Source organism: Lonchura striata, chromosome 24 (assembly GCF_046129695.1).
Source record: "Lonchura striata isolate bLonStr1 chromosome 24, bLonStr1.mat, whole genome shotgun sequence".
Taxonomy (NCBI): domain Eukaryota; kingdom Metazoa; phylum Chordata; class Aves; order Passeriformes; family Estrildidae; genus Lonchura; species Lonchura striata.
Window position 1 is genome coordinate 4250979 of NC_134626.1, and position 21164 is coordinate 4272142.

At 46.5% G+C, this 21164-nt stretch overlaps 1 protein-coding gene across 2 annotated transcripts; it reads right to left on the minus strand.

Moving 5' to 3' along the window:
- Positions 1-1999: 1999 nt before the first annotated feature.
- Positions 2000-20427, minus strand: DNAJC11 (DnaJ heat shock protein family (Hsp40) member C11). Of its 2 annotated transcripts, none has more exons than XM_021534243.3 (16): positions 20300-20427; positions 16999-17128; positions 14928-15001; positions 13630-13731; positions 9431-9559; positions 8740-8862; positions 7748-7821; positions 6632-6821; positions 6208-6293; positions 5657-5773; positions 4555-4710; positions 4354-4423; positions 4173-4230; positions 3438-3580; positions 2877-3006; positions 2000-2250 (listed from the first exon to the last, which is right to left on the minus strand). In XM_021534243.3, exons 1-16 carry the CDS (start codon positions 20369-20371, stop codon positions 2225-2227), a joined length of 1680 nt encoding a protein of 559 aa, XP_021389918.2. In that variant the 5' UTR covers positions 20372-20427; the 3' UTR covers positions 2000-2224. The 2 variants fall into 2 exon arrangements, with proteins under 2 accessions (XP_021389918.2, XP_077644274.1); XM_077788148.1 differs by having other exon boundaries at positions 16999-17199; positions 20300-20401.
- Between the last annotated feature and the right edge of the window lie 737 nt (positions 20428-21164).

A 21164-nucleotide genomic window follows, 5' to 3' on the forward strand; every position in this document is an offset into this window, starting at 1 on the left:
GCAGCACTGTACCCCCTTGCAAGGACTGGAGGCTTGGCCAGACCCAGAGCAAGCCCCTGTGAACCCTCTGGGAGCTGTGCTGAAAGAGAACTCCCTCCCTCCCCACCACCAGGCAGCACCAAGGATTCCAAACCACCCAAGAGCTGCTGGAGCCACCCTGCAGACTGTGTATGTGCCACAACCCCACAGGCACTGCTGCTCAGCCAGCTGCCATCAAAGCAGCAGCCTGAACACCTTGGCAAACTGAAAAGTGGCTCAGCCTTTAGGAAATGGCACTAGGTCACACTGGAAGCTCAGCTCTGCTTGCTTAAAGCTTCTATCTTAATTCTGTTGGTAATTTTGAATTATAGAGAGTCATAACAAGATGTCCCAGGGGAGTTGTGGCTGTAAAATGGCAACTGCCCATAGCAAGAATATGGTGGTGAAGACTGGTTCTGCAGTGGGGCTGTTCTTAAGTTTTAGCAAAACTTGGCACTGACAGAAAACAAGGAAGAAAGGAGGAGGGGGCTGGGGAGACTAAGCAAGCATCTGGTTCTCAGGGATGCTCTTGTGCCATGCCCTTGTCTCTACTGGCTGACTCCTCACTTCTGACCATAACACCTCACACAGTGACATCGCAAAGGAACTGGAGGAGATTTAGATTTCTGCCCAGTCCCACTCAGCAGAGGTCAGTAAGCTGGATGGGATGGACAATGCTGTTACATTTACAAGACCTGCAACCCTTGCTTTCCAGGGGTTTTATCTCAGGAACTTCCTACAGATGCAAAGGGAATGGGAGCTGCATTTCAGCTGAATATAATTTATTGCACATTTTACACTTACTTTGAGATTGACAGAACGCTGGCCATAAGTGAAATAAAGCCTTGCACCAGGAACTAGTCACAACTGAGAAGTTTTGGTTTTAATAAAAACAAATGAACACCCTTTCATAATATGACCTTGCTTTTTACAGGGGAAAGCATTTCTTTTGGAAATCTCATTCACCTGGTGCAGTGACCTGAGCACAGAAAACCACAGCTGCACAGAACAGGGGCCAGGTCCATGTCAGGAAAGGAGTTATGGCAGGAGCTGTCGAAAGCAACTCTGCACTGTCAAGACATGGATGTTTTCCCCTCTGCTCTCACCTATGAGCAATGAAGGCTGGTCTGGACTTAGCCAGAGAAAAACTATGATCAAGGAACAGCCACCATGATTCCTTGTCTCTCTGCAAAAGCCTCAGATGTGTGTAGGTCAACAAGGTGCTATTTCCAGCTGCTGTATCACCAGCCCAGGACTGCCCTTCTGCTGGAAATCCCTGGCAGGGCTTCTAGGCAAGAAAAAAAAATCAATGATCTATGCCATAACTGCTGCTTTTCGGAAGGGGCAGGTGAGTGTTACATTTTCAGCTCTTTATTCATTTGGCCTCTCCTCACTTTGGTATGGTTTACTTCATGAACTACATTTATTTTTGCTAGAAATAAATTAGATGTGAAGAGATAGCTGCAGCATCAGAATCAAATGAAATTAATTGCTGTCATTCACCCTCACTTGCTTTCCCTCTTTTCTGGAAATCCTTGACAATACATGGTTGTGGGTGGCAGAAGAATTAATAAAACTATGATACACCATGTCCTTGTCTGGAAGAGCAGTGTTGGAAATGAACAGCTGGACAGATTGGTGCTGAAGAGGTCCATGTTACTTCAGAAGGCAAATTCATTCATACTTAAGCACATACTTTTCTTAACAAGTGCATTTCAAACACAGATTTGAGATTGTTTCAATCACTGACCTCTCTCCAAAATATTTGCACAGGGGACTTCCAGGAGGTGGCCAGAGAACTGAAATTCCCCTGATGAGAAGAAGAAGGTGTGTTACCTACCCCAGGAAGTACATGGAGAAATGAGAACAAGAGGCCTTCGTCCCTGCTGAGTGCCAGGAGAGAGGTGTGAGTGCAGGAAGGGGCTGTGGCCAGCTGGGAGCAGGATGCCCGCTCAGCCCCTCGGCAGAAAGCACTGTGCACTCAGAGTCACGCTGCTTTATTGGGTACCGAGCCACAACTCAGACATTGCCTGGGAGCCGCCTGGAGCAGCAGGGTCTGTCCTTTTGTCCCTAACAGAACCGGCAGGACACCGCCTGCTGTACAGACAGTAAAAATAAAAGAGTCTCTGTTCAAACTCGCAGCGTCCGGGGGAGGTTTTGCAGTTTCCGTTGACCCAGGTACCGTGAGAGATGCGTGTTCCCCGGATTAGCCATCGGCATCGATCCTGTGAGCTGTCGGGGAGAACAAGGAATGGACACGTGCTGGAGCCCAGCATTGTTCCAAGGACAGGCAGGAACACTTCTGGCTGCTAATTAGACACAATTCAAATAAGCCTCCAATGCACTTCTGGAAGCTCTGTCAGTTGGATATGCTGCTCACACTGGGCAGGGAGATGGTCTAGAGCAAACAAAGGTCTGTGCCCGTGAGTCAACCCACCAGACCCACAGGAGTGCCAGTAAAAGCTGCCAAAAGCAGATACTAGTTTCACAGATCTATTCCAGCAGGGAAAATATTTTGGCAGGTAAGATAAATGGGGATAAGAAAGAAATCTGACTCAGGTCTTCATACATTAAATTCAGTCCCCAAACGGCCACCCAGTGCAGCAAACTGCACAGAAGGACACTGGCACCTGTGGGAAGCCTCTCCTTCCAGCCCCAGTTAGAGATACAGACAAGCTGGTACAAACAGCTGCAGAGCTGCTGCTGAGTTCTTCTGGACCTTAGTCCAGAAGCAAGTCATGGCCAGTCCATTCCAATAACCCCAGTTCTGAACCCCAAGTCTGTGTGCTTCACCACAGAGCTGAAGTAGTCCATTACCGATTCCCAAAGGAAGATGGTGGGAAGTCTGTGCTACTTACATTGCTTTGGTATCCTAAGGGCCTCATTGTCAGCTGACATCACTTGGTGCAGAACTCCTCGGAACTGATAAAGCACTTTCAAACTCTTCTCCTCACCCACACAGGGGTCGTAGAAGCCTGGCAGCCCAGCCTTGAATCACAGAAGAACAGACTGAGCATCAGGGAATGGACTTTCACAGCTCTCCAGCTGGCCAAAAACATTTATTACTGCCAAGGACAAGGTGTCATAAAAAAAAAAAAAAAAAAAAGTTTTGCTGCCAGCAAGTTGAGACACTGGGGAATCATCTCCACAAATTTTTGGTGCATGAAAGTAAATTGGGGCTGGGAAGTTTCTGATGTACAGTCCCAAGGTCTGTAACACCCACTGTCCCACTGGCACTGGAAAAGCCCCAAGAAACAGAAGTTCCTGGAAGTTTGTGATACTTGGTATGTAAATGGCATCTGTGAATTGATCCAGAGCCACTGGAGAGATCCCCTGGCAGGACACCACATGGCTCAAATAGAATTTTGGGCCACAGATTTGAGTCCCTGAATCTGGGCTTTGACAGAACATCTACGTACCTTGGAGGCCTCTGTAAGGATGAGTTTAGAATCCTTCACCAAGCACTGCAGAGGCACAGTCACATCTATAACCTTCACCTTCTCATTCTTCCTGCTGTTGTCGTTAACAAACTTCCCATACCAGGCATTCACTACAATCAGACCTGCATTTCCCAGGAAATCACAGCAGTGATGGAAGGCTTCCATTGACAAAATCAGTGAGATTTAATTCTCCTAGCCTGGACCCACGCTTCCCAACAAAGAACAACAGTTTTACTTGGGCGTTTGTTATCAACCTTCAGCACTAGAATGGAGTGACAGGACCTCAGTGCCACACTGACGTGACAATCCAATCAGTTCACTTTGGAACATTCTATGGAAAATTGCTAGTAACCATAAGAGATCAGATTCCCACTATGATCCAGGAGCAAACTGTGTAAGGGAGAAATCAGTGAAAGCTGAACTTCAGACTACAACTTTTGCACCTATTTATAGACACACCTCTCTCTGGGGAGGAGGTGAAGCCAGACTGTTGTCTTCAGTCTGTTGATCCACTTCACACCATGTCCCAGGATAATATTCTGTGATCCTTCCTAAGCTCAGGCACCTGGAGCTGAGTCATAATGGGACTTCCCCACTATGTGCTCAGCACCAACTACACTGCACTTCATCAGGAGTGGGAATGAAGACACCTTTGCATTGCTCCTTCTTCTCTCCGTATTTATAGAACAAATAAAATGATATAATAATCTTTACCCATTCTGGCTTCCTCTGCTTCAATTATCCTTCGGACTGACTCCTGCATTAACCGGACCTGTCACGACACAAGTGGCAGAGCAGAAATCACAAAGGGTCAGACACTGTGGCCAAAGGAGAATGGTCCAGAGTGAAAAGAGTTTCCTTTCACTAAGGGGACTGAGTTACAAGAAACACTCACTGCAGCTTCAGCCTCCTGCTTCTTCTGTAGGATGTCACTGGCTGTGCTCTCCCGCTGCTTCTCCAGCTCTCTGCCAGAAGGAAGGCAACATCTCATCAGGAATACACAGCTGAGATTCAGGCACCCACCCCGATTACAGCTGACCCACAGCCTCACACAAATAAGCCCACGTGACACTTCCTCAGGAATGTGCAAGCTCACCTCTCCTTCTGTGCCCTGAGGTAGGGTTTGATGACCAGCCTGTGCATGGCGAAGTAGACAACGAGAGGTCCCACGGTGGCATAGAACACGGCGCTGGGAAGCAGCTGATCTGTTAGATGGACGGGGAAGAAGTAGGTCTGGCTGGCCCTATTCAGCCTGCAACAAAGAAGAGCAGAGGCACGCTAAGAGGAAAAGCCAAGCTGGATGTGCTTGATGAAGCACACTTAGCAGCAGTTCTTGCTGATGAACCAAAGGGAGATGAATGAGGAGCTCAAAATGTGAAAGCCTGATAAAGTGAAAAAGCCAACGGCAGAAAAGGCAGCTGACACCAGCCAGAGCCATACTTTGAAGCAGCAGCTTGTGATGGTACCTGACCATTCTAAAGTTCTTTTTTTAATCTTGGGAGAATTTGCTCGGTCATTCATTTTAACAGAAAAAAAGATGAACATCCTCATGAAAGAAGAGAAAATGCTTCTAGAGAAGGCCTGTGCTCGTAACACTGGCATGGGCCTTCAGGGCAGGTGGACATGAATATTTTTCTAATGTTTGTAACCATATTTATTTTAAAAAACATGAGTTTCCTTGGGCCTGAAATCTTTGGGCTCTTCACACCCCACCTATAGCTGGCCTCAATTCAAGTGCATCACATCCCTGTGTGTAACTCCCTTAATGAGCACTGTCCTTGTGTGAACTGCAGCTTGTTAATGGTACAATCACCTGCATTAGGTAATGGTAATTCCCTAATTCAAGCATTTACTTATATACAGCATAATACACATGGACTCCATCTCTACTAATATTTTCAGAAATCTTCCATTAACTTACCAGAGTGCTCCAAATGTCACTTTAAGCTGTATTTCAGAATATTATGATGCACACAGACAGGTGGCTCAGGCTGTAAGTCACATTAGTGGAAAGCACCCACTGCTTATGATGGGCTTACAGCTTGCATTAGAATTGAGGGCAGCTGCACCTTCTCCCAGTGATGTATCAATACACCTGTATTGACCTGGGACTGGGACCTTCCCACCTGAATACTGGAAATAGAATCATGGAGGTTATGGTCAGCCTCTGCAATAAAGAGTTGAGATCTTGAACTGACTTGATTTTCAATGACACTCCTTGAGGAACACCAACGCTGACAGTGGCTCCTAAAACACTGTGTCTGGAGATCTTCCTCTCTGCTCCATACTCCACTATGGTCCCAAAGAAACCCACCCTAGAATGACAGAACCAAGAACTGTTAAGACAGAGAAGACACTTGAATTTCTCTTTACTGAATCCTGTAATTCCCAAACAAGTAAAGCATGGAAATGCATCTATCTGCAGCAGATGTTGGCCTCTGGAAGATTCACGGTGTATCTCCAAGGTGAAATGAGACCTTCCAGCTTGCTAAGCAGTAAACAAGAACTTCTGGCTTTCTTATTGGGGATGATACAGTGATATCATACACAAATATTATAAGTTCCACTTAACTGCAGAGGCACACAAGGTCAAGCCTCCAAGACATTCAATTCCGCCTTTACCAGATTTTAAGTGAAAAGCAAAGGCCACAGAAGCATTTGGTTTGTGTGAAACCTGGAGGCCTACAGCAGCAGGAGAGGACAGAGTCCTCAGGCTGCGAGCAGTGTGAATTTCCTCTTGAGCACTTACTTGAGAGAACCTTTCACTCGTGTTTGATCCTCATCCTGAAACTTATGCTGGTAACTGACCATCATGAAAGAATGGGGGATTCCCAGCTGAAACACAAGAGGCACAAACGTATCAGAACATACCCTTGGCCATTGCTGCCCCCTAATTTCCTTTCAGCCTTGAAGGACAGCACACAAAGCAGTGCCTGCCACTTAAAACCTCTGCTGTCCATGTTGTCCTGACCCTACTGTAAGCTGACCCATGTCACTTATGACAATGCTAAGAGCTGTGCTCTGCCAAACAGCTGGTTACCTATATTAGGTCTATCACGAGAATACCAACAGCTTCCTTAGCCTCTAATCCCAAGGCAAAATACTGCTGGGACAGGAAGGTGAGGCTGCTCCCTCCCACGGGGCAGGATCGCTGTCCTGCCTGTGGCTCTCACCTGCATGGCCACAGTGAAGTGGCTGGTTTTGGTGTCCCGGACAATGCTGGTGTTCATGGCTGACTGGATGCCCCACCGCCACTGCAGGTAGCCCATGGTGTTCTTGTCCAGGTTGCGGGCCAGGACCGTGGTGAGGCCGGGGCGGACCCCGCGGGACGAGAACTGCAGGGCACAGTTTGTGGTGATGAAACTAGAAAAATGAGGAAAAAATTTGTCAGTGAAAAAACACAGGCTCCCAGGTGGCCTCAGAGTCTTTCTTGCCCAGGGACTTTACGGAGTGCCCAGAGACCATCCTGCAAAATGCATGATGTTCAAGGCTTTTGGGGAAAAGTAAAAACTAATTGGGACTGCCCTGAGCACAGCAGGAGAACAAGGTGTGCCCTGGTTTATTGTCTGTGCCCAGACACCTAGCCTTCCCCTGTCTGCCCTGTGCAGATAACATCCTGGTCTCTGCAGAACAGCACAGTGGGCTGCTGGCACAGAGCAGCCCTGCTATTCAATAATCCTTGAGCATCAGCTCTGAAAAACAGTGCTAAAGCACTCTCTGGGGAAAAAGAATCCTGTACAAGCTCTGAGGAATGGCAGATCCACTACATTTGAAAATGTAAACAGAAGGAATCTACCTATGTGAGCTCCTATGATGCTCTCACATGTGGCTCCAACCACAGGCCTTACCTTGTATTCTCCTTTGCAACCTGAGATTTCATTTGTGAACAGACATGACACTCGTGGCAAATTTGGCATTATTTTCCTAAAATATGACACATCATCTCCTGTTTTGCTGTCAGAAACTCCCTCTCACACATGGAAGCCTCAGAAGAGTTCCCCAGTTTTTGTTCTGTTCCCAGAGCAAACTTTGTTGCTCTGCTTCAAGTATGATGAATCACAACAAGATCAAGTACAAATCTAAAGATGTGGAACACAGACCTTCCTTAAACTGGAAATATGAAAAGGGAGGGCACCAACCCCCAGAAAGAATGCAGGCATTTTGACAATACAAGTATGACCTTAAGTCTAAAGTGAAATGACAGAAAATGAATGCAAAATTATTGTGGAAGAGAATTGAAGTAATTTAGTTCCTTATTGTGGAGTATTAATGATTTTTCTAATATTTACCATCTTGGTGTAAGATTACGAAATATCTTCAGCCCAAAGAGAGGTCCATGAAGGTCTCCAGCTCCAAACTCCAGCTGTTAGAATACATAGTGCCAGAGTGTTAGAAGAAAACATCCTTTACAATAGTGACAAAATATGTCATGAGCACCATTTTCATCACAGCTGTTTTACACATCTGAGTAACATTTACCAACTCTTTCAGTACCTTCCCTTTTCTTCAGCTTTGCATTCAGAAGGAGAAAAGGTTGAATTGGAGCTCATGAGTACAACAAAGCCAGTTTTGTAAAGCCACAGGTAGGACTGCTACTGCTACTGCTTTGGTCGCTCCAGGGAACGTGGAGAAAACTCCCACAAAAATCCCAATGCAAGCAGGAAATCTCGGCCCTCAAAAAATCCTGGTGTGAATCAAAAGCCTCCAGTGTGTGAATCTCAAACAAGATAAAGACTCCCACCCTCCCAAGCTGAGGAAGCAGGCTAGCAGGAGCTCATATGCAAGAAGGAAGGCACAGGCAGCTGCCAGCTATACCAGTGATGCCACAAGCACCTCAGCCCAGCTTGCAGGTGCAACATGAGACGTTCCAGCTGCTCAGACCAGATCTGCTGGGAGGGTCAAGCTATTTCCCCCATAACTTCTTCCCATGCAAGCAAAGCAGTTTTGGAAGCAAAGGCCAACTACCACACTGCCCTAAAATGCCTGCTCATAGCACTGTGCCTTCAGACAGAACAATCAGAAAGACTAGAAAGACTAGGTAACAATTCTGTCTGCACAGGTGAAATTCAAATTGGCCAAATGGAAAGGGGAGAAAAATAAGAAAAAACAAGGTTTGGTATTTCCTTTGTCTCAAATTCCTTTAAGAATTCATTTTTCTACATTTTACAGAACATAGAAAATGAGAGATGAACCACAGCTAAAGTTCCCCCCCCCCCCCCCGCCAAATTAGAATACCAGGTAATAGATTGAATATACAACTGCATAACAGGTGTACTCTTACCTCTCCCCATCCCTTGGCAGATGTCACTCGTCTCAGTGCAAGATTAATTGATCCCCCTCCATTCCCATTCTGGGTGGAAAGGTTACCAGACAGTATTGCTGTATCTGTGGAAGTCAGGGGTGCCTGAAAAAGGAATATATTATTTCAAGTATCTCTGATCCCAGTTCACACATTTAGTGCACACTCTGCAAGGACATAATCACCACTGCAGAGTGTAAATGGTTTTGTAGTCATGGCAAAAAGTCAGATAATTCTTACAGTACCAGACACTTGTGACACCCGTAATGTACCACCTTGAAGTCCTGACCTTGAGCTGTAAACCATTCTCATCTCTCTAGCAGACTAAATTTCTACAACTCTCTGAAAGAGGAAATGCTTCCCATCCTTTTCTTTATGCCCATCCTCAGGACTGGGTGCCATTTGCTTTCATCCACTGAACACATTCCATTCAGTGAGAACTGGGCACTGGGCATCTGCACTGCCAGGGCAGGACCACTGCAGCCCACAGACCGGTTGCCCAAAGGCTACAGAGCCAACCCACCATTCTGCTGGCCCCAAGCTGCCTCTTCCCACCTGTGCTGGCCACCGTGTCCCCCCAAATCCTGCTGAGAGCCAGGAGCAGTGTGGTCTGTGTTCTGAGGTGCTGCATTCACTCACGCCCCGCTCGCAAGGCAGCGTTCACCCTCCTCACCTCGATGGACTGGGATATGTGCATTTTGTTTATCTCAATCTGAGGAAAGCTGCTCCCAGGCACATCTTCATACTCCTCGTCATAGCGATCAAACAGGTCAGTGGCATCTATTCCCACACTAATTGTTCCCTGAGGGATGACAAGTGAAACAGGCATTTAGCATTAGCAAACATCTGGCATACACAGAACAAATGGCTGAACCATCCCTGTGTATGATTACATTTTTGTGCAGATTCCCATTGTCTGCTATTACTTTTACCACTTTGAAATGCATTTCCTAATGCACAAGACAGACGTGAATGATTACAATATTTCAAAGCAGCAATATAGATCATCAAACAGACTGGAGAAAAGGCAGTTTTTCAGCACAAACTCAACCCCGTGAGGTCATTTTTCTATTGTGACACATTACAGAAGCAGGTAGAACACCTTTACACAGCACGTTTCTTCTTTCCCCACAATTGACCGTGCTCTGTCAGTATTTAAAAGTTGAAGTAATATATTCTAGAAATTGATTTTCTTCAATGGAACTTGGTCAGAAAACCTCTATAGGCTTCTTCTTATGAGTTACCTAAACCGACTTAGTACAGAACTGTATCATTCACTTGCAATTGACCTTGTTAGTAAAATATTTTGATTTCTTTTTCTAGTTTATATTTTGTGATCAGAATGAAAGGTTTGACATAGGAAATATTTACCACTTGCTAAAACTTTCTCAGACCATAGAAAAACTTATTCCTACAAAAAACTAGGCCACAGCACAATAGTCTGGCTACCTGCTGCTGTGCTCCCTCAGACTAACTCAGGAGTGTGTTTCTTTGAAAAGAGCACAATTAGGTACTTGTCTGGGTCATATAACTTCAAGAGGCTTTGGAAACCTTCCCTATGGACCCATCTGACAGCATCCCAGCTCCTATAAAACATATGGATTGCAATAAAAACCCCACTCTGTGCACAAGAACAGAGTGAACTCTGAGCAGTTTGTATATGGTAACTCAATAGCTGGGTAGCTACAAACCCCACCCACACTAAGGCCATGCATGGCTGGAATAAATCCTTATTTCAGACTGAGGGAACGTTTTTCCTTGATCACTCCACTCTGATCAAATGCTGGACTGTAAATAAAGGAAGAATTGCAGAGTCTGACAGGACTGGAACCTTTTCTCTGTCTGGGCTCCCAGGCTATCTATTTGCTGTGGAGATTTCCAACCTCTTCTCAGTGTTTATTTTCTAATTACTTATGGAGCAAAAAATTTATAAATATTTTAAAACTGAAATGTGTGGTTATTTTCAGTTGAATCCTGGAAGAGGGGCTGTGTCCCAGCTGTTTACTAATCACCCTTGGCAGCTGGTGAATTTCAGAACAATTAAATTCATTGTGCTGCGTGGTGGTGCCACCAACCAGCTTCTGCCCTTTCTGCACTTTCAGGAACTATGTGCAAAGTCACCTTCAAGTGACTCCAGACCCTACAGCTTCTCTAGTTTCAGCCCTCTCCTATGCCATGCTGTTCCTTGAAATGAGGCCAAAAGAATAGGGAAGCAATGGAACACCTCTAACCACCCTGGAAGGGTGCAGTCCTGTGCTAGCAAACACCCATTTGGAGACAATCTTGCTGTACTTGGCTTACTGGTGTCACAATGCTGCACCCTTTGGAAAGATGCACCAAGATCCACATGCATTCCTGAACTTCATTGCACCTCTTGTCTATAAAACACACTCAAAATACTAGGATTTCCTTTTTCACATGTATGAATTGCACACCAAATATTCCTCCCAAGGAAAAATGGAAAACACCTGAACCTCTCCATGAAAATCCGTAAGATCTGTTCAGAGAAAAGAGAGTGTCTCCCCGTTCCCATAGTAGCAGAGCTCCTACTCTTCTGCCTTTCCCTGAGGTGAGAGGTGCACCCTGGGCAGACCCTCCAAGCAGGTGAAGTCACCCTCGGAGGTCTGTGGATCTGGCAAAGAAAATGGTTCAGGCACAAGCACAGGAAAAGCAGCAGATGGTAAAGTTAAAAATATTCCTCGAGAAGGAGAGTACCCCTCTGCCACCGGATAATGGAGGGGACTGCTGCTGCTCCCAGCTCCCATCAGCCGCCTGCTCCGACCGTGGAGGAGCCCTCCTCGAGGGAAGGGCAGCAGGAGGGAGCTGCAATGCCTGCTCAGGAGTCAGTGGTGCCCACACTGTGATGCACAGAGCAGCAGCTCAGCAGGGCAGGAAGCAGAAGTGGCACTATGGAACCATCAGAGTTGGGACTAGCTTTTAAAATCACCTTTATTTGCCAGCCTGTGAATAGGAAACAGACTTCACTGGTGGAATATGTAGATGTGCCAGAGGAAAATATACTTCCTCCTTGCTTTTTACTTAGGGATTTACCTTCAGGAAAGTGATACTTGGAAGTTGTGCCAGGCTTTGCCTTGAGGGACCTGTGTTCCTTACATACTGACCTTCCACAGCAGGAAAATAACTGGATTTAATTTCTCCTAACAGGAAGCGGTTCTTCTTAAACCTAGTCATGAACTTTTCAACCCTTCTGTGCATCTTTGAAAGCAAAAACAAAGCTCTAAAAGCAAATAGGAGACTCAATTTCAACTCTCCAAATTGCCTACATCTGGTTATTGCTCAACATTTCTGGTTAAAATGCTTTATTTCTGTGAAACTGTTTTACAGAACCGACAAAATGTTGGAGATTTTAAAATAACTTGTGCTCGTGTATGAAATGATCACAGCTGTGCTCCCCAATTCCATGGGAACACTGCCTGCAGAGGCATTTCCATCGGCTGCCAGCCTGCAATTGCTGTAAACACCCAGATGGCTAATTTTATCCCAGGACACAGGCTGAGGCTCACAGTGCAGCTCACAGCCACGGCGAGGTGCACAGGGAAAATGTCACATTCCTGAAGCAGGGAGCAGCAGAGTGGGAGATAAATCGTGCCCCTCTCCGCAAACATCTCTCTGACCCCGCTCACCTGCACCTCCAGCAGGGATAGTTTGTCCTGCCTGGCTTGTGGCACACAGAAATCTCTTCCTGCCTGGAATAAAGCTGTCAACAGATACTCACACAACACTTTATGCTTGTTTACCCTTCCAGTACAAACCAGTTCTTAGTGTCTATGCACTACCCACAGCCTGGAGATCTGTACAGCTCAATTGCTTTGCTAAGAGCAGTGCAGATCCAAAGGTGGTGCCAAGGTGAATGTCTCAAAATATTACAGCTCTGCTTAGGTGGATGTTTTCCTTACGATCCAGTCCTAAGCACCACTGCAATTCCACATCTGTCCACTCAGAAGACATTGTGATTTTGCACTAATGTATTAATTCATTTAGTTAATAGTAGATGTAGCTCTTGGATAATGTTAATCACTCCATAAGAACCAAGATTTTGGGATTCAACAAGCTGTGAAACTTCAGTCGGAGACCATCCTGACAAACCCCAGGTTTGCCTCACACACTCATCAAGCCAAGAGCCAGCAAAGACACCACAAGTCTGAGCTGTTGATACTCTGGCCAGTCGCCACGTCCATCCCTCCCTGCCATCCCAATGGTATTCCTGAGCACCTCTGACCAGCCAAGGTTAGCTGAGGTGAGTCACTGGGGGTCAGAGTCTGCTGCTCAAACAGACCGAGATGGGAACAGCATCCAGGATGATTCTCATCCTGAGGGCAGGATCACGCTTTCCAAAAACAGGAACTAACTGCAACACTGGCAGACCCCCAACCCTGTTCAGATTGACTTTGCTCACTGTGCTGCTGCCCAGCTGGCTTAGGGATGGCTCAGATTTGTTGCTGGTTTCAAGGTGCATTTGAATAGGTCCCTGCATTGTTGTGACACTGCAGCAATGCCAAAGGGAAAACCTGTTAGGTAACTGCAGTGAGTTACATTTTATTTAGAAAATTTGGAAAGAAATCATAAATATTTCAGTGTTAGGTCTATTTTCTGAAAATTGCTGAAAAAGGTATTTTGTCTTAACATGTTTCGCTAAGAAAAGAAGAATATTCAGTAGGGGATTGTTCAAAGAATGACCTGTTCACCCTATATTATGCAGAGAAACTACATATGCAAAAGACAGAAAGTCATGCAGCAAGTGTAGACACCTGAGGGGCTCTTTCCTACAGGCCCTCACCTAGACTCAGCATGCTCTGCACACTGGTGATAATTACAGACCACTCTTGAGACCAGGATTAAGTCTTTGCTTACCTTTGGATTAGTTCGCTGCTGCAGTCTCCTCTCTTCCCTCTCTCTCTGCAAACGCTCAAATTCTTCCCTGATTTCAGCTGCAGTTCTCTTTCGTTCCACAACCTGCTCAAAAAGAAATGAAAACCAAACAATTACCAGACAGAGGCTGCTCAGGGCATTGAAGTGCTGGGGGTCAGGATGGATGCAGGATCCACCAATACACTGCCCCAGCTGCTGAAAGCCACCCTGCACCAATTTCAATAGTCAGAACTTGGAACGAAGCACCCAGGCCAGATCAAAGGACAGGCATGAGAGAAAACCCCATGCCTTGAGAGAAAGGAAAATGGTTTTGTTATTTGCATTCCCTTGACAAAAAGGACAAAGAGCTGTCCAACCACAACTACAAGACACTGCAGTGCAGTTGTTACCCTCAGTGATCCATTAACTGCTCTACCAGGTGTGGACACAAAAATGAAAATAACTGAAAGTCTCTGGCCTGAGGTAAATTGATTCTGTGAGAGTTGTGTGATTTTAGGCTATGCTGGTTCACAGCTGCTTACCTGACATGGGTCAGGGATTGAGGATTTTATACAGGCTCAGTTTTGGAATGGATAGAAAGAGTATTGGATTTGGATCTTCAAAATAAGAACAAGTCTGCCAAAAGCAGTTTAAAATATCTGTTTTTCAAAGCATCCGTTACATGCTGGATCTGCTCCACATTTCTAGCAACTGACTCCAAGTTTGACCTTGGTGCTGACCTGGCCCAATACCACAGGATTCTGCTTTAAGCAGCACAGTGCAATCAACTAGGGCTGGCAGAGGCCAGCAAGGGACTCAAGAGCTGGACAGACATGAATAGACAAGTTCTGTTTCCAAGCCCATAAAACCCAACCAAAACAAAAACATAAAAAGCCCCACCTCCATGCACCCCAAAAAGCCCAGGAAGAAAAAGTAATTTCAAACTCAGAAGCTAGTTGATGCTGAAAAAATAAGTTTTGGATTAAAAAGATGGGATTAAATGGACAATAATGACACATTTGTCTCAGGTAAAGATGTTGCCTGTCATGGTAATATCCTTCCAGGGAACTCTGAATGTCAGGTTTATTGTTCTCTTGTCAAGTGCAAAACCAAAGGGTTCTTTGAAAATCCATCACGGTGTTCCAGCAGGGACAGAGAGAGACAGAAATAACTACCCAAGGATGCCTTCAAACCAACAGGCATTTATTACCAGCCAGGTGCCAGTGCAGCTGATAGAACAATGGCAGATAAAGGTGGGCTTTGTCAAGGCCACTGGCCATAATATGCTCAATTTCTCTCACCTCCCAGCCTTCCATCTCCAGTCCTCTCCTCCCATATATGTCATAGATGGCTCTGGTCTGTGGATCACTAAGCACTGTAAATTGAAACCAAAAGAGAGGAGAGAACTCAGTTTTTGGTCTTCTCCTCAGATTCCAGACCAAAACACGATATTTGGAATTCAAGCACAGATCTAGAAACATCTCGTTCTACAGTTGCACATTAACCCCTCTGATGCTTCCACATGCTTTATTGAAAAGACATACTGACTTTTCCCTGCAACAAATCCAATTTTTCTCATCTTCTTTTCCTAAAACAAGAGACACGCACCTAAGTGAATGTGCAGGGGGAGTTTCTAACAGTGCTTTCTTTGCAGGTGACACAAGCCCTCTAACAAACATGGAGATTACAAAAAATTTGGCCAGAGCAGTCCCTGGGTCCTTCCTGGGATTGCCAACCAGCTCTGTCTGGCTTTCAAAGCTCTGTGGTGCTTCCTTTGATCTTCCTCACCAGCCATGTGCACTGATCCTTTTCCACCTAGTCCCCACACATGGGACATGCCAAGCACCAATTCAGTTTCCACGAGGCAGTTCACACCCTGCTAAGCATCAATAAGGGGTAATGGCAAAGGTGTGTGTAGAATCTTAACCTCTCAAAATGCCACCCAACTAAATGGACAACACAAAATACAACAGGAGACTGCAGAACAGTTACTTTAGAAAAAGACTAGGCACAGAATTAGGAAGAGTCTTTAAAGAGTAAAGCATATTTAAATGCATAAGTTCCTATAACACACCTGTTCTGTAAGAAAAAATAAATTTAAAAATCATTGCTATTTCTTCCTCCAGGGTTCTAAGACCAGCTTTATCATTATCATGTATTTCTTGAGACTGTGGGAAAACAGATGTGTCCCCAGGGAGCTGGGGGAGTACAGTAAGGCAAAAAGAGACTTATACTGGTAATTGAGTTTTGGTCTGAACTAGTGGAATATTATTGGACTTGCTAAATGTCACAGGCAGACACTTTTTTATGAATTCTGATAAAATGAATCTTTTGTTGTGTGACACTAAGAGATGGAAGAGGAGAAACAGAAAATAGAGAGGAGGTGGAGTGGCTCATTTCCAAGATGTCAAAATTTTTACTCACTACACTCACATTTAGTACTAAACGAGCACCAATTTCCACGTTCATTGCAAGGCAGAGCCAAGAGCAGCCAGAAAATTCAAAGGGAAGCTGCTGCCTCTAATGTAAGGCCACAGACCGCACTAAAATAAAATTGCTAAAGCATTATGAGTTTTTGTCCTGCATGTCATCAAGGTCAGACTTTCCCTGCTCTCCCAGCAAAAGCTTTCACATGTCCTAACACCTAACCTAGGGACAACAGGAAAGACTCCACACATGCTCAAGTCCAACTGGAAGGAACAAATGCTTATCAGCCAAAACCAGGAGTATAAAAATATTCACTCATATTTGAGGTTGAATGGGGGAATATTTATTCAGCATTTTGCTTTGGTTTCTCTTTACCTCCAGGACTGGGTGCACCAGGTTTGGTGCATGGATGACTCCTAACAGCTTTTAATCCACCTGCACACCAGGTGCAACTTGCACACCAGGATTAAAGTAAATTTCAGTTTAATTCAGTGTTTGAAAAGGGCTTTGGCACAAGAATAAACTAACTGTTATGAATCAGCTGTCCTCCTCTCAGTCAGAGCATATAGAAGAACTTGCTGGAAATGAAGACCACAGCCAGGTGACAGGGAACAGAACCCAGGGATGCAGTAGTTCATCAGTACAATAGGAAATTATCTATTTGAAGTTTTTCAGTCTTTATTCTCCTATGGAAGAGGTTTTCAGAAGTAAGGAAAGCGATGAGAAGATCATTTACAACATGCAGAAGGTAAGACAGACACTCCACATCTCATCCCCTGCAGCATTTATATGGCATTTCTCCTCTGACATATGGTACAGAAGCAGGAAACAGCATTGGTAAGTATCAGCAAATTTAATTATTACTTTATAATAATAAATAGCTTCAAAAAGTATGAAGACACAGCTCTCCCAAAAACCCTCTGCAAAGCTCAGCCTGCCCCTGACCTTCATAGGCTTGGTGGACAAGGTTGAAGAGCCGCTCAGCCTGGCTTTTGAGCTCGGGGTCGCGGTGCTTGTCGGGGTGGTACAGCATGCACAGCCGGCGGTACGCGGCCTTCAGCTCCTCCTGGGAGGCCTGTGGAAACCACCAAAAACGAACTCAAGGACAGCCACTGCCATTTCCAAAAGGCCACTCTCAAATCAGTCCTGAAAGGGAAGTCAGTCAGCTGTTACATTGCACTACTTTGGCCCAAAATCAAGAATGGATTATTGCTTCACTATGTAAGTTAATAAAATATTCAATTATCACACCAGGATTGTCCATGTTATCTGTAGTGCAACAAGGGACCTCAATAGCTCATCAGTGTATACCCAGGTATAAAAAAATTATATAAAAACCCCACCATCCGTGTTCAGACTTTAGTTGTATCAGGCAACTACTATTCCCTCCAAATCAGAAGAGCAAGAAAAAGGAAAGTCATCTCAGATAAAAATACATAAATCCAGAGATGTACAACAAATTCTACTCGTATTTCAATCTTAATCCTCAAGGGGACCCTGTAACTATCCAAAAGCACAGACTTTCCACACTGTAAAGGTAGAAAATGTAAACCCATGGTTCTGCTCTCATCCCTGCCTTGTGCTCCCCAGTAGCCCATTCTGCTCCCCAGCAGGGTCTGTGTTGTGCTGTGAAGAAGGAAGGTGCACCATCTGTCCACAAAGCCACACAGAGATAACCATGAGAACAGTGTGCCACCGAAGGCATCAAGAACAAACCCACCCTGCCCTTTACTGCAAGCACTCTGGGACCTCAGATGGCACCTGGCCTCGTTCCAAGGACATGGATGGCTCTTTCAGAATCAATAGGGAAACACCCCTGCTCCTTCCATTATCATCTCCCAGCAATGTTATTTTTGGACTCCAGAGAGTCTCAGTAATCTCCCCTCTCTCACCTCACCCTGCTACATCCCTTGCATTGCTGCTCCCACCCATTCCTTAGAGATTGCTTAACATCTACATTTCAGAAGTGCTGTTGCTAAAATCAACCAGAACTTCCCCCAGGCAGAACTTGGAACAGTCCAATCATCTAGTTCCAGAACTGTCCAAGCAAGAACCACTAAGAAGCCATTCCAGGAGGAACATCCAGAGTAAAATAACCAAAACCTGATGGTCCAGGCTGTCCCCAGGGGCTGCCACAGTCAGGACCCAGTGCAGTCAGTGAGGAGTGGATTTACAGACACAGATTCCATTTACTGTTAACACCTTACAATAAGAAAAACTGTCATAAGTTCCTAGCTTTCACTCAGGAAATAAAGTTCCTGAAAGGTAATTTCTTAAAGTGACATCTTTTTTACCACTTGTAGCAAGGAGGGTTTCCATCACAGGAACACTCACTTGTGTCACAATGCCAGGAATCCATTTTGGATTTGAGGACAGCTCAGAATGTTTTTTCTGCATGTTTGTATTGTTGTTTGTTAATGTTTTAAAATGATGCAGCAAAAGGGGAGGTGCCAAATTTGCTGGCCCAAAGACAGTAAGGACAGCTACAATTAGTTTTTTTCTTTTTACTACCTTGTGCTTTCTCAGATATCAAATTTAAACTTGACTGGGAAAGCAGGGGAACATATAGGCCCAAAATGGCATTTTTAAATCAAATTAATGATAAATGGTTTAATGTGCTATTGATTATGTAATAGGAATGAGCAGGTTAATTTTTCATAAATGTCATGTTCAATAAAATGTTAGATTGGGCATTTCATCATCACTGAGTAGTTTGGGTCATTGGTTCAATATTCCATGAGCAACAGCCTCTTCAAAACCACTGAAGAAACCCTGACATCGTTTTTAGACTGCCAGGAAACGCAGTCACAAATAATTTCATGTAAGTTATATTTTTTATTACCAAAACTCTGGTCAACATTAAAAGGCCTCATTTAAGGTCTCAAACACAGCACCACGTTTTTAGCAGACTAACATGTCTAAGAGATGAATCATTCATACACAGAACAATTCCTGCCTCCATGGGGTCACTGCAGCTCCAAGCTCAGCTGCCACATCACCCTGTGCTCAGCACCCAGACATGCTGTTCACTACATCCACTACAGGACAGTACTGCTCAAGATAATTAGCAAGGGGCAATTAACAAAGCACTTGCTTCTCTCTGTTGGAATCACTCCCTTGCAGATCCCTTTAATTCAGTTTCCAGCTCCCTGCTGTACAAAACCTAAATGTCCTGCTCTGGGAAGCCTGGCGAAGTTAACCATTAAACTTTCCCCAACAGTCACAACCCTTGCGTGGTTCTCACCTCTGTTTTAACCTCTGCACGGTGCTGCTGACTGCTGACGTTTTGGAGGGGTATTACGAAAGCTCCCAAGGAATGTGCAAGCATGGCCCTGCTGCTTTGAATCAGATGAGGGCTTGAAATTTTTTTAAAAGGAGCTCAGCATCAGGGAGTTCTGCAAACAGTGTGGCCATGACACATTCAAGAATGCAGCAGATTCCTACACATGAGGCACAGGAGACTGACCCCGCAGCTCGGGGACTGACAGGAGTCCCAAAGGGAATTCTTCCAAGCTATCAGACTGAATCGCTTCCAAGTCTGGATATCCTATTGCACGCAGTAGTGGCGGCTCAGTACGAGCCTTGTCCAGCTACAATGGCCACACCCAGGCTTATGGACTTGATGGGATTTTTATACATATTTATGCACATACGAATATATATATAACAGATCTACACTGCAGTTGCACTTGCTGAAACGAACTACAGCACAGTTCCTACATCCAGATCTTTGTAGCTCTACCTAATAAGTACTATAAAAAAAGCGGTTATCTCTCAATAAGTTCCAAACTGTTCCAATGTAACAAACCTGCACCAATTAATCTCCATCTAGCCTTAAAAGTCAAATCAAGGATTCTCGAACCTCCTTTTTTTTTGGCGGGAAAAATCTTTTGCAAAAAAACCCCCGTCTGTTTCCAAATGGGAAACGCTCGGGAAGGCTCCACAGCCGTGCCCGAGGGGACGCGGGTGTGCCCCGCGTGCGCGGAGTCGCAAGGAGCGCCCGAACCGCCGCAATTCGGGGCAAACCACGCATTTATCGGCCTCAGCGGGCGCTCACCCGTCTCACTCAACCGGGAGCCCCGCGGCGCGGGCCGAGCTCTCCCGCCCCGCCGCCGGCAGCAGCAGCAGCCCGGCCCGGGCGGAGGACACGCCGCGGGGGCGCCGCTCCCGCCGGGCGCACACGAGGGTCCGCTCTGCTCTCGCCTCACCCCGTCCCGCCCGGCCCCGCGCGGCCCCGCGGCCGCACCTCGCGGCGCACGTTGAGCAGCCCGTAGTAGTCCTCGTTGTCCGGCGCCTCCTCGCCCAAGGCCGCCGCCATCGTCCCGACCTCTCACCCCGCGCCGCGGCGCCGCGGCGCCCCCCGGCGGCCCGGCGGTCCGACCGCCCGCGCACGCGCGCGGGCACCGCTCCCCCTGCGGGAGGCGGCGGCGGCGGCTGTGAGGGAGGGACTGAGGGAGAGAGCACGGACGGGCACCCACCGGCACCCGCCTGCTCTGCCGCGCTCCGCTCCGGCCACGTTTGCCCTCCTTCTTCGCCCTGGCACTCTGACGCGTCTTTGCCGGCGCGGTCGCTCCGTACCCCTGTGGCAGTGTCGTGGGTGCCCGGGACCTCCGTCCGACCCGCTGCCGGGGGATCGCGGGAGGGAGGGCGATCGCCGGAGCCCGTCCCCGGTTCCTCTCCCGGTGCCTGTCTCCGTGCCACAGGGCCCTCGGTACATGCCTAACGAGCAGTCGCTCGCTCCGGTCAATGACGGGACCTGTAGGTGGTCTGGCGTTCTTTCCAAGGGAAAAGTGGCATTGTTTGTGCTCAGGGCCCTGTGGCCTTGAGGGGTCGGCCGCCTCCAAAAAATCAGCACGGCGAAGGATGTGTCCCAGACCCCAGCTGCCCCCACCTCAAACTTGTGCTGCCCTGATAAACCCAAGGGAGCCCTACAAACTGACATCAGGAACCTGGGCTGGCGAGTTTTCTTTCCAAGCGAAAAGTGGCATCGTTTGTGTTCAGGGCCCTGTGGCCGAGAGGGGGCGGCCGCCTGCAAAAGATCAGCACGGCCAAGGCTGTGTCCCAGAGCCAGGCTGCTCAAACCTCAAACCACTGCCGCCCCGGCAGTCCCG

Excerpts from the sequence above, each read along its gene's own strand:
- DNAJC11 (XM_021534243.3), bottom strand. The coding sequence starts at position 20,371 with ATGGCGGCGGCCTTGGGCGAGGAGGCGCCGGACAACGAGGACTACTAC. Across the intron at positions 6,294-6,631 it reads ACTTCACTGTGGCCATGCAG|CTGGGAATCCCCCATTCTTT; the intron begins GTGAGAGCCACA and ends CTTGTGTTTCAG. Across the intron at positions 5,774-6,207 it reads CGAGTGAAAGGTTCTCTCAA|GGTGGGTTTCTTTGGGACCA; the intron begins GTAAGTGCTCAA and ends CTGTCATTCTAG.